This window comes from Lycorma delicatula, chromosome 9 (assembly GCF_047948215.1).
Source record: "Lycorma delicatula isolate Av1 chromosome 9, ASM4794821v1, whole genome shotgun sequence".
Classification (NCBI taxonomy): Eukaryota; Metazoa; Arthropoda; class Insecta; order Hemiptera; family Fulgoridae; genus Lycorma; species Lycorma delicatula.
Window position 1 is genome coordinate 76,123,306 of NC_134463.1, and position 14,077 is coordinate 76,137,382.

Sequence of the window (14,077 nt, forward strand, 5' to 3'; positions counted from 1 at the left end):
ATTTACTCACAACCCTTTAAATAGAACCTTTCTCTAGTTATACACTCGTTGCAGCGCCGGTAGAGCCCATCAGATGCTCTGGATAGATCACTTTGTGGGATCGTCTTCAACTGCTCAGTGCAAGCCCTTTGGATGGTCGGAATGTCGTTGAAAAAGTGGGCTTTCATCTCTTCAGCTTGAGTTTTGGGAACATAAAATAGTCTGCTGGAGCCAAGTCTGTTGAGTAGGGCAGGTGGGATGAGGCAGTGATTTGATTTGCGGCATAATAACGTGTTAAAACTGTTGCCATGTGTGCCGAGGCATTGTCGTGCAAGAGACCAACTGCCTGGATCCCAGTACTGGGGTCGGATTCGACGAATGCGACACATCAGGCGTTTCATTACTTTCATTAGAAACTACTTATTAGGTTATTTAAAATTCCTAAGTTTTTAATCAATTGGATTTAGTGGGTGGGGGGATATTCAACATTATTTTGAGACAATTCTTGCCTTATGTTTTGAAAACCCTTTTACCATTAAAGTTGAAATTTTTCTATATCTATTCCAGTTTTGGTCTGATTTCACACTCATTAAATAAAGGGGCCTTATGATACCCTTTTTTTTCAGCAAACTATGAAATTTGTTTAGCTGTGCTGAATGACACTGCACCAAATTAGGCCAACTTATTGAAGTAAATAATTACTTTAAAAGATAAGCATTTAACCAACAAAAAACAAGAAGGCTGAAAAAGACCCATACTTAAAATAACAATTTTTTTAGACTTTAATTTTCAAGATTGTAAATGATACTGTTCTATTATTAATTAGACAACATGGGAACTATTGTAAAAAAGGAGTTCCATGTGAAAGACTTTTTTAAAGTTGTGGTCGTTATTAAAATTATTATAAATTATCTGTCATGGAATTAGGTCAAATGGGACCAAATTTTTTTCCCAATTACATTTTTAATACTGCATATTTTTTTTTTTGGTAAAATCATAATTTGTTCAATTTTTTCGGACCGAAAAACACTTTGGTGTTATCATTGCCTGGGTACGATATTTGTTCTAAAAAAATAAACTGGACAGTTAAAAATTAATTAAAAAATTAAAAACCCCGACACGCAAAAATATCTCTTCAAAGTAAAAAGTCTGTTATGCATGTTAAAAGCGAAATAACAACACAAATAATATCACATATATTTCAAAAAAAAAAAAAATTTTTTTTTAAATCACATTCTGCATTACAGCAAATTGCATAAATATTTTGAACACATTACAGTAATTTATACATTTTAATATAAATAGACGGCTCTTAAGAAATCGTAAAATGTAAGATAACAACAGTTCACTACCCCCAAAAATTCTTTGCATGTTAGCTCTTAGTTTATACTTGTAACACAATGCCACATAACAGATACAACCACATCCGCAAGGATGTGGTACACTGTCAGTCAGCAGTCACAGCGAGCATAAATTGGTGCATCTGCTTGAGTCATCAGATATCCATGTAAGAGCCTTGCTTCCAAACGGCTGATAGTAACTTCCTCTTGACAGTTATTTCTGCATGAGGAGCTTAAAAGTGAAACGATGAATTTAATTGGGTGAAGTTTATTGTTTATGGTAGCATCCTATTCACTTTGCCACTCATCATGAACTAAATTTCCTTTTCAAGAAACAGATAAGATTGTTGTTAGAAGCAACGCAACTGGTAAAAGGAGGCTGAAAACAAGCCTCTTTTGCTGCACTCATTGTCTGAAATTCCTACGTGGTTGGGGATCCAGCAGAAGCTCACTGTTGTATTACATTTACTAATCTGCAAAATGACACAATGAATCTCATTGACAACAGAGTGTCTAGAGTACAAGTCATTAATCGCCTGTAAGGCACTCATGGAATCTGCCAATATTTTGGGCTAATTATATGTAAGGCCTTATTAATGGCATATAGTTGTGCAACGAAAATACTGGTGATGTTGGGCAAGCCAAACATGTATGTTCTGTTGTTAACAACAAAGCCACAGCCAACAGAATTAATGTTTCTAGAACTGTTCGTATAAACTGTAACATTCATGCTATTTTTAATATTATAAAATTCATTTTGTAAGAGTACCGGATTTGTGTTGTGTTTGTTATACTGACAAAGATCAAAACAGTTATTAACATGAGAAGGCTGCCAAGGAGGGTAATAAACATGGTGTAACAGTGAAGACTGGAGGCAATTGTATACTTAGAGCTGAGAAAAGGCGTTGAGCCCTGATAGGTAGTGGAGCAGTAGACCTTGGCTGTTCCTGGTATTGATTAACATGTTGGTTTAAATATATCACATCAAAGGTTGAGTGAGTTGATTGTGCTTTAATGTGAGCCACATAGGAGCATATTTGCTTCTGTCTATTACAAAGATACGGCTCATCATTATCCGCCAGCAGACCACAGGACTTGAGCAAAAAGCACCTGTGGCAATGAATGAACATGGACTGCATTGAGCATCTTTAGTGCGGTGGCCCTCGCCGATGACCGAACTACTTTTTTGACCTACACAGCCATAGTCCAAACGAGAACAGACCAGAGCTCGGTAGAAGCACAACATGCATACATGATTGGCTTCCATATGGATGTTGGACAGAACTCTCAGCATGTCTAACATTTATAGACATTTTACCTTCAGCTCCTTAAAATGTGTTATCCATATTAGTCATTGGTCAAACGATGCACCTTGAAATCTAACCCCTGTGCATGCTTCAGTTGGTTCACCATGTAAATATAGTTGGGAGTCAACATGTTTCCTCAACTGGAAAAAGCAAATGCACTTGGTTTTTTCCGGGTAAAACGTGAATCTAGTAGATATACATTACGATTCTAAGCGGGTTATTGTGTTTTGAAGCAGCCTCTCACCTGTAAATAATGATCTATACATGCTATGTAAGTTGAAAAATCATCTACAAACAAAGAACACATAACAGTTTTTGGCACGCAGTTTGTTACACAATTTACAGCTACGGGAAACAAAGTAACACTAAGAACACTTTTCTAGGGTACTCCATTTTCCAGTGTGAAACATTCAGTTACCTTCTTTCCAACTCGAACTTGGAAGAACTGACTGCTAAGGAAACCCCATGATAAATGTGAGGAGATTACCTTGTACAACCCAATCATGAAGTGTGTTTAGGATTCCTTTCCCCCATGCTGTGCCGTATACCTTTTTTAAATCAAAAAATACAGCAACCAGATATTGGCAAAGTGAAAAGGCGTTTTGAATAGCAGCTTCCAGGGCAACTACGTGATCAATAGATGATCTGCCCTGGCAGAAACCATATATTTCTGGGGCAGTCATGATTTTCTCTCTAGGTACCACACTAGATGATGGTTTACCATTTGTTCTATAACTTTACACAGAGCGATAACTTCAGTTTGATTTATCCTTACTAGGTTTCAGTATGGAGATTACTAGTGTTCCTGACCAAGAATCTGGAAACGCATGGTCAGAGAATACACTATTACAGATACACAGACGATGTCGTGCACTGTCTGAGAGGTGTGACAACATATGGAACCTGATATTATCCTTTCCAGGGGAAGTGTCACAAGAATTAATCAAGACATGTGTTAGTTCATTATAAGAAAATGGAATGTTTAGTTCATTTAGCGAGTTTTCAGTCACCAAAGGGTTATTCTCTATCTACAACTTAAATCTCACAAGTCCAGGGCAGTATGATGATGCCCTGAATGACCTTCCAGATGTGGTCTTGGTAACAAGATCTCTGCCAATTTGCAATTCAATCGGCTGTGGTGAATGTACCGATCTACACATGGTTTGAACCTTTCTTCGTACAACAGGTGATGGTGTTGTATAAGAAATGGATTCGTCATAATTCAACCAAAATTTTCACATAGCACATAAGAAAAATCTATGGCAAACAGACCTCATGTTGCAGAAGGCATAGAGCATTTCAGTTGTTGGACTTCAATTGAAATTACATAAAGCCCTACCCACCAAGGAACATCAGGCTACCTTGGCTTTCCAGCTGTTCAGGGGATGAATTCATTTGCATTACAGAGAATCCGATGTGTAAACATGGGAATTTGGTGGATCACACTACCACTCTTGTTGTAATCACCAAAGGAGTCCTTGCAACCGATCCAGTCTGCTTTCTAAACCACCCGTCTTTGTGGCTGACTCAAAGCAAATAATAATTACCGACTGAGATTACAATCGGTCTACGATTGCTTCCAAAGAAGTTTTTGGAAATACACCAGGTAAGACATGGGAGCAAGTTTGCTGAACACAATGACAGATCGATGCACGAAGATGTACCTGATGAAGATGACATAAACGTACACAATCCATCGTTCAACAAGCAGAGATCTAAGTTCTGTCTCAGCCAATCAACTATATTGCCTGTGCGAAAACATGACAATGAACCTCAAGAATGTTGATGGGTGTTGAAATCACCAAGTATTAAGGATAGTACAGAAATCTGGGAAAACAGACTGGACAGATCATCCTCATTGATATCGGAATGTGGAGGAAGATATAAGTTGTAGACATTGATTTTGAATGGCGCCAATATCTTCAGTGCAACTGCAGGAATGTTTGTCGCTAGCGGAATACTGGTGGCTCTGATGATTCCTTCACGAAAACAGCTACACCCTTATGTCCTCTACCCTCAGTTTCATGGTCACATCTTTTACAGACATATCCGTGAAAGGACACATCATCCTGGGGATGGAGGCAAGTCTCCTGACACAGTATTAAAGGATTTTGTTCCTTTAGTAGAATTTAAATATCCTTACAGAGACCACAAACATTCCATTGAATAATTTTTGTACCCATAAATAATCTTTTCTTGTTATTACAGAACTGCATGCATATTGTTTGTCAAATACAATCCGGTTTTTATTTTTACTGTTTATAACTTTTAAGAAGTACTTTGCTTCTTCAGGCACTTCATCAGCCTCTATATTCTCAAAGAGATCTCGAGATGGTGGTGGGGGACTTCAATGCCTAGGGGGCCAGAGATACCGTACCAGGCAACAGATTTTTAATTGATTCCTTCATAGGGATCTTGGTAGTTTGCTGCATTGTTGGTGCTGCTGGAACTTTATTTGATGTTGTTCCAACTAAAGTGGTTTTCGGTAAACCATTGTCGGTCTTTCCACCAATAACACAAGCCTGCGATGATTGTGTGTTTTAGTTTTTAATACTTGATTCTTATGAATCTTTTAGCGCTGAATCTGAAAATTACCTTCATTATTTTCCATCACGTCAGGATTTTTTTGCAAATCGCAAATTTCAAAATCTGAAAAAAGTTGAAAAATTACAGAAATGTAATAAAGTAAAATTGATACATCATTTTTTTTTATAATAAATTAATATATTTACTTTTTTGGCTTATACTATGCATTCTTATAGTTAAACAGTTGAGATTTCTAAAGAGGGTGGTAGGGGGGGTCATTGACTCCTTAATTTCTAGTGAAAATTGCCTCAAAAATGCCTAATTTCTGTTAATCGTGCATTTTTAAATTAATTTATTTAATTAATGTTTATGAGGTACATCATGTACTGACATGATGTACCTCATAATGTACCTTTGTACAAAGATTACATGCCTTTGGAAAGCACTCCCCTTCTTCACCCACTTATAATGACAGAGTGTGTAAAAATTCCTACTATTTTATTCCATATGTTGAAGTTTCTTTGGATGGCTTATATTCTGCTTCGCGCTTTTCCTTCTATGTTCTCTATAGAGTTCATCTTGGTGAAACATCCAGTAATAGTCTGCCATCATCCATTTTCCTTGATACCTCCTTTCTATTTCTTTCATTTTCTGATGAAATCTCTCACCTATCTCTTCGCTAATGGCATCCAATTTTGAGGAAAATAATTCACATGTGAATTTAGTAAGTTAACCTTCAAACTCATGGAGTAGCCTAAATTTTTATACTTCTGCAGCATGTTCTCAATGATTGATTTGAAATCAGATCCTTCTTATTGTCCAGAAACTTGGTTACTATGTCGTTAAAGGCTCACCAGGCTTCTTTTCCTGCAACTTCCATTTGTTTCTCAAAATTACCATCTTTGAGAAATTTTGTAATGTCAGGACCAGTAAAGACACCCAAAGACCTTCTTTAAGGCAAAAATATGTTGTCTTTATATGGTGGTGAGATTATAAAAAAAATAGATAATAAATATTACGTAACGAAAAATAATTAAAATTACATTTTTCTATGGTTATATTATATATAAAATGCTTGAATTACATGGCTGGAACCTCGATCATAGTGAGAGTCATTTTGATACAGTTGTTCAACTGATCAAAAGCCTTTTCTTTCAATCACTGACCAATCAGAAGCAGGTATTGTTTAATGTAACAGTTTTTTTTTTTTTTTACTTTGATTTTAATCTGATTTTAATAGTTAGAAAGCAAAGATTAATGGGGAAGTGCATCAGTAGGTAACTAAATTTCTATATTACATTATTTATCCTTTTGTTAATTATGACAGATTCTAAGGAAAAAATGTCTTCAAAATCATCTTCAAATTCTATGTTCTTATACTGTGGTCAGGATACGTCAACAGTTACCCTGTTCTTATCAACAGCATATTTATCCTCATCAGACAATGCTGAGTGATGTCTTTTCACTTGACTTGGGTGGTGGTTTTTTTTTTAGATTGACCACCATCATAGTGGTTTCTTGGGGTTTATTAGGAATTTCCATTTAGTTCCCACAAATACCGGCGACATAAGACCACTCCAGAAGAACGCACGCATAATGGAGCTAGAGCTAAATACAACTGGGTTATATAATATATATATAATATCCTTACAGAGACCACAAACATTCCATTGAATAATTTTTGTACCCATAAATAATCTTTTCTTGTTATTACAGAACTGCATGCATATTGTTTGTCAAATACAATCCGGTTTTTATTTTTACTGTTTATAACTTTTAAGAAGTACTTTGCTTCTTCAGGCACTTCATCAGCCTCTATATTCTCAAAGAGATCTCGAGATGGTGGTGGGGGACTTCAATGCCTAGGGGGCCAGAGATACCGTACCAGGCAACAGATTTTTAATTGATTCCTTCATAGGGATCTTGGTAGTTTGCTGCATTGTTGGTGCTGCTGGAACTTTATTTGATGTTGTTCCAACTAAAGTGGTTTTCGGTAAACCATTGTCGGTCTTTCCACCAATAACACAAGCCTGCGATGATTGTGTGTTTTAGTTTTTAATACTTGATTCTTATGAATCTTTTAGCGCTGAATCTGAAAATTACCTTCATTATTTTCCATCACGTCAGGATTTTTTTGCAAATCGCAAATTTCAAAATCTGAAAAAAGTTGAAAAATTACAGAAATGTAATAAAGTAAAATTGATACATCATTTTTTTTTATAATAAATTAATATATTTACTTTTTTGGCTTATACTATGCATTCTTATAGTTAAACAGTTGAGATTTCTAAAGAGGGTGGTAGGGGGGGTCATTGACTCCTTAATTTCTAGTGAAAATTGCCTCAAAAATGCCTAATTTCTGTTAATCGTGCATTTTTAAATTAATTTATTTAATTAATGTTTATGAGGTACATCATGTACTGACATGATGTACCTCATAATGTACCTTTGTACAAAGATTACATGCCTTTGGAAAGCACTCCCCTTCTTCACCCACTTATAATGACAGAGTGTGTAAAAATTCCTACTATTTTATTCCATATGTTGAAGTTTCTTTGGATGGCTTATATTCTGCTTCGCGCTTTTCCTTCTATGTTCTCTATAGAGTTCATCTTGGTGAAACATCCAGTAATAGTCTGCCATCATCCATTTTCCTTGATACCTCCTTTCTATTTCTTTCATTTTCTGATGAAATCTCTCACCTATCTCTTCGCTAATGGCATCCAATTTTGAGGAAAATAATTCACATGTGAATTTAGTAAGTTAACCTTCAAACTCATGGAGTAGCCTAAATTTTTATACTTCTGCAGCATGTTCTCAATGATTGATTTGAAATCAGATCCTTCTTATTGTCCAGAAACTTGGTTACTATGTCGTTAAAGGCTCACCAGGCTTCTTTTCCTGCAACTTCCATTTGTTTCTCAAAATTACCATCTTTGAGAAATTTTGTAATGTCAGGACCAGTAAAGACACCCAAAGACCTTCTTTAAGGCAAAAATATGTTGTCTTTATATGGTGGTGAGATTATAAAAAAAATAGATAATAAATATTACGTAACGAAAAATAATTAAAATTACATTTTTCTATGGTTATATTATATATAAAATGCTTGAATTACATGGCTGGAACCTCGATCATAGTGAGAGTCATTTTGATACAGTTGTTCAACTGATCAAAAGCCTTTTCTTTCAATCACTGACCAATCAGAAGCAGGTATTGTTTAATGTAACAGTTTTTTTTTTTTTTTACTTTGATTTTAATCTGATTTTAATAGTTAGAAAGCAAAGATTAATGGGGAAGTGCATCAGTAGGTAACTAAATTTCTATATTACATTATTTATCCTTTTGTTAATTATGACAGATTCTAAGGAAAAAATGTCTTCAAAATCATCTTCAAATTCTATGTTCTTATACTGTGGTCAGGATACGTCAACAGTTACCCTGTTCTTATCAACAGCATATTTATCCTCATCAGACAATGCTGAGTGATGTCTTTTCACTTGACTTGGGTGGTGGTTTTTTTTTTAGATTGACCACCATCATAGTGGTTTCTTGGGGTTTATTAGGAATTTCCATTTAGTTCCCACAAATACCGGCGATATAAGACCACTCCAGAAGAACGCACGCATAATGGAGCTAGAGCTAAATACAACTGGGTTTACCCAGGTGCCCAGAGGACATCATTCGAGACTGACTGTGTAGAGCCATTCACCCATTGGCATGATAAGTTTCCTTCTTGGGTTACAGTTGCGTTTTGTAAGGTGTTGCAACACCACTAAGTGTATGTATAAAAAGAAATAGTGTAGAATGTTGTTGTGTAGTTGTGTAAGGGTATATGTTGTAATTTGTTTAGTGTTCTTGATGTAGTGTATGTGTATAGTGTAAAGTGTTCTGCAGCTCAGTGTGTAGTGGTAAGAAAAGCTGCTAGGCCTGTGGGGACGCCAACCCCTAAAGTCTTAAAGAATAAGACTCCCCATTGGAAAAATTTGTTCAAGGGGATCAAATCGGACCCAAATTTTTTTACTGAAAATTTATCTTTTTTTGCAGTTGTACTGTAAATATTGCATATTTAAGTTATTAATATTTAAAACCTCTATGGTGTATTTGAAATAAGAATCTGACTAGGGCAAAGCCAGAAAGTTATGTAAGCCTTTGCTGGTTTTTTAGGAGAGTGTGAAATCATTGACCTCTGCAGAAATAAAGTAATTCAGATTATAGTCAATGTAACTAGGTTGTTATTAGACTGAATTTTTAAACCACAACTGGATGGCTAGTTACCATACAAAGAGTATCCAGTGACAGAAAGCTGGACAAGGACAGGAAAGTTAGAAAACTCAGAAAGAAGTGAGGAAAGCTATCTGACGAACATATCTTCATTCGAGGAGTGTGGTTTTGGGTAGTAATAAATGGTTTTTAATGGATAGTGATGGATGATTTGTTTTCTATTACGTTTATGTAAAATTATCACTTTTGAGATGATTAAACCAAATTTTAGATATGGTAAAAACTTTTTATTCATTAAAAAAAATGTCTCAATTACATACAGTACTGTCTTAGACTAGTTCTGTTGCTGCATTGTGATTCTAGCTAAGGTTATTAGCATTTTTTTCATTGACTAGGCATTATATAGAATGTGTATCAAAGAGTATACTAGATTTAATCTGTGTGTAGAGTATGAGTGTTTACGTCTTAGTTTAACTTTTTATTGTTCAACTCTATTAAAAACCTTTTCTCTGTTACAGAATTCTTTGGCTTTTTTCATTTTTCTGTATTTGTTTTCTGTTTATTTTAAAAATGTTCTTGGAAAATGGCTGTGTATAGTGCTTTCAATTTCAAACGCATCTAATGAATGTATGAAATTCATGATAGTGATTCATTATTTACCAAACATATCATAAAATATTGATGCAATAAATTTAATAAAGTGCTAGAAATATTGCATATGCACAATAAAGGATTCCATTTTAAGTGTAAGAAAAATAAAAGCAATCAAAAGCATATATTATCTAAAAAACCAACAGGCACAATTCAAATCAAGGCATTTAAATAATCATTCCAATCCAGGTTTACTAAGGAAAATAAGGGTGTGAAATGGTTTCCTGGCACTTTTTTCACCTGAGCTGTATGAACTGTTGCATATGATCATTTCAAGCCCTCCAAAATGCAGGTAATATGTAACTCTGTGAGTGATGTCTTTATTCTGCACAACTATACTTCATTACTAGAGTCTCATGTACCTCAGGTCCTTTATATGCATCAGTCATTAGAAAGACTCGCAAACAATGAAAAGCAGAAAAACAAGATTGAGATTGAGACAAAATTAGTACATCTTGGCCTACCATTAGAATGGTTACTTAATAAAATTCTATAAATTTATGATGGTGTGTATTACCTACAGGTTTTAACCTTTATATCTGTTATAATATTTGATTTTACCCATACATTCTGTACTATATTTTTTTAACTTTTCTAATAATCATATTAACATTGTTTATGCTTAATTAAATTCACATATTTAGCTTGCATACTTCAGGAGCAATTTCAAGCATAATTAGTTTAGATACCATTAATATAAACATCAACTTTTATAGAAATTCTGAAAACAATAGCATAGTGTAATAGCTAATTAATAGGAAAACGACTGTTTATCATGGCATATTTTATTCAGTCATGTTTTATATTACTTAAAAATCAATTGAAGTTATAATATAAATATATAATATTTTGAAACCTTCTTCTTCCTTCTCTAATTTAAATCATTTAAAAATTTGATCTGAAACAGGGTCTTTGTTACAAGGTTTGTTTTTATTAAACTGCATGCATTTTTGTTAAAAATAACAGACCAAGATAAACATTACATTGCATGTAGGTGGTCTCCATACATTTAAACGTTTTCATAATCATTTTAATATAAAGTGTAGAGACAATTTCCAGTACATATTTGGCATTATATATGATGACAGATATATAGAACTGCACGCTCATGTAATGCATAAATCACCATCTAGTTATGAAAATTAGATAAATCCTGGGGGGTTAGGCAATAAGCTGTATCCCGTTCAACCGTTAAGACCAGCTTAATACTTGATTATGTAACGGTATACTCTCAAAATAGAGAATTAAAAAAAATCCAGAAATTCTGATCCCATCTATATATGAATGAAATTTATATATGAATGAAATTTAAAAGTGCATTTTACATTAAATACTTTTTTTTTAATTTCTAATTATGTACCGATTTTGCTAGCAGTTTAATGGTATTTTTTTTATTATTACAGGAATTTGGAAAGAATAAAAAAACTCCATCAATACCAAAAAAAAAACCAGACATGAAAGTTTTTCAGTTGTGTAATGGACCTGGAAAATTATGTGTCGGTTTTAATATTGATAGAACATTAAATGAAAAAGATCTCGGTTCATGGGATAGGATGTGGATAGAATATCTCAATGATGGTGATCATAGTGATGTAAAAGATGACCTCATCGTGATAAGTAAACGTATTGGCATCGATTCTGTTGGAGAACCCTGGTCTAGAAGTCCATTACGATTTTATTTGTATGATTGCCCATCTGTAAGTAAACGTGATAAATTAAAAGAAGAAATTGTTAAGCAAAATTTATTAAATAATACAAATTAATTAGTTTTTTGCATATTTATAATAGACCCCTCAAGAAAATGTTTTAAAGTAAATGTTAAGAAATTTATTGAACTTACCTCATCGTGGCAATCATTATTTGTGGAGTAGCAGTTAAATAATTTAACAGTTTTTTTTTCAGCATTCTGCAATCTAGTATGTGTAGATTTGATTTGATGACAGTGTTTTGTCTAGTAGATGATTTTATCATGAGAAAAAACCCCTTTTTTTCTAAGATTAATATTGGTGTGGTTTTACCATTGCTTTGATTGTTGTACGTTTACGTATTTTATGTCTGAGGACTCTGTTATAAGTATTTGTATGTAATCACATCGCAGTTATTAATGAGTAAAAATGTCTCAGTAATGAGTAATCATTTATCCTTTTCTCCAAAAATTGATTTAAATGGAGAAGCCAAAAGATTTTCTAGATTTTTAAATTCTTAATGTACTTTATGAATAAATATCAAAGCATGTAGTTATTTTAATCCTTTATAAATATTTATTATAATACTGTTATTACTTTCTCTTGTATGGAAAATCGGAGCTCATTTCTTAATATTATTTAGCCAGTTATTACAAAAAACCAAACCGTGTCCTTGTTATTATAATACTAAGTTATATTTTATGGTTTCACCTCTTAAAATACCATACTCATTCAACAGTCTTCAACTGATGAAATTTTTCAAAAAGTATAAATTTTGATTTCTATTTTTGGTCATTGGATATTATTCAGGTTTTAACTAATAAAGAAAAACTAAATGATTCAATATTAGATTTTTATATATCACAAGTTTATTTATATCTTTTTGTTATATATTAATGAATGAATATTAAGAATACATTAAGATGTGGGTATTACTTACAACTACATTGTAAGTCTATAGAGAGAATCTATAAATACGAAGGGTGTGAGAAAAGTAATGGGACTGACTTTTTACTTATCAAAGATATATTTTTTCAAAGAACAATATTATCCCCTTCAAAGTAGTTCCCTTGGGCAGCTATACACCGGCGGAGTCGTTGTTCCCACTCCTGGTAACAGTGCTGGAAGGCTTCAACTGGTAGGGCATTTAACTGGTCGGTCACAGTCTTTTGAATGTTCTCCAGAGTTCCCAAATGATGTCCTTTTAAGACATGTTTCAATTTCGAGAAAAGGAAAAAGTATAGGGGGGGTTGAAGAACTGTAGGAATGCGTTTTGAGGTCAAAAATTCCATGATGGAAATGGCCGTGTGATACAGGGCATTGTCAAGAAATTGTCACAAACCTTTTGCATGTCCAGATCGTCTGTCAAAATTTGATGTATGGTGAAAGTGTTTAAATTTAACTGTAGACTCATCATCCTTATTGTTAAACGACGGTCTGATCTCACAAGAACCCCCATACTTCATGTTTTCGTCAGATTTTGAAGTTGAAGGACTCCCTGAGTGAGGTTGATCTTCAACGTGTTCTCGGCCTTCCAAAAATGATTTGTGCCGACGAAAAACTTGTGCTCTTGATAAGCAATGTTCCCCGTAGGCCTGTTTCAACTTTTCAAAGGTCACACTTGCGGATTCCCCAAGTTTAAAACAAAACTTGATCGCACCACGTTGCTTTAAATTCCGATGCTCCATTTTCGTAACAACAAAAACACAATTTCACTGATGGCGCTGCCAAAAATAATGTTTTGGCTGAACGGAGTTGAAATTTGTACTGATCATGTGGGATGAACAAACCGGTCTAGCACAGACCAGTAGACACAGCGTTGCTACATCACTCACAGTGTTACCAATCTCATTACTTTCTCACATACCTTGTAAGTGCAGAAATATGAAAAAAAAAAATCATGCAGAATTACTTGCATATTTTTATTTGTATATTCCTTATTTTGGTTTTTTAAAATAATATGGTTTTCTATTAAATAAAGAGATCCGTAGTTTTTCATCTGAAAAAATTAATAAAATTACATTTTTATAAGCATGTCAACTTTATTTGTCATTTTATTTATACAATTCAGTTTTATTCCTTGCCATAATATTTTTGCATATTTTTTGTTTATTTAATGAAACTGTATAAAGTAAAGTTTATATAATAAAATTGTATCGTGCTCCTGATAATTTCAATTCAGGTAATGATTTGAATTGTGCAGGATGGGAATCCTGAAGTTTCATGAACTTTATTTACCAGAAAAACAATTTTATTAATGCTTTATTTTTAGTTATGGACAGCAGTATATTTTACAACTTCACCAAATTTTATTGTTAAAAATATTGTCATTATTAAGGATGCAATGAAATCATCAAATTGCACA

The 14,077-nt window shown here is 33.7% G+C and overlaps 1 protein-coding gene across 1 annotated transcript in view; it reads left to right on the forward strand.

Moving 5' to 3' along the window:
- Positions 1–13,694, forward strand: part of LOC142330276 (putative 3-methyladenine DNA glycosylase) — a 28,467-nt gene extending 14,773 nt beyond the window's left edge. Inside the window, exon 4 of the mRNA XM_075375466.1 lies at positions 11,431–13,694. Coding sequence (XP_075231581.1) covers positions 11,431–11,790 — 360 coding nt within the window. The 3' untranslated portion in view covers positions 11,791–13,694. The remainder of the gene's footprint in view (positions 1–11,430) is intronic.
- The last annotated feature ends 383 nt before the right edge of the window (positions 13,695–14,077 follow it).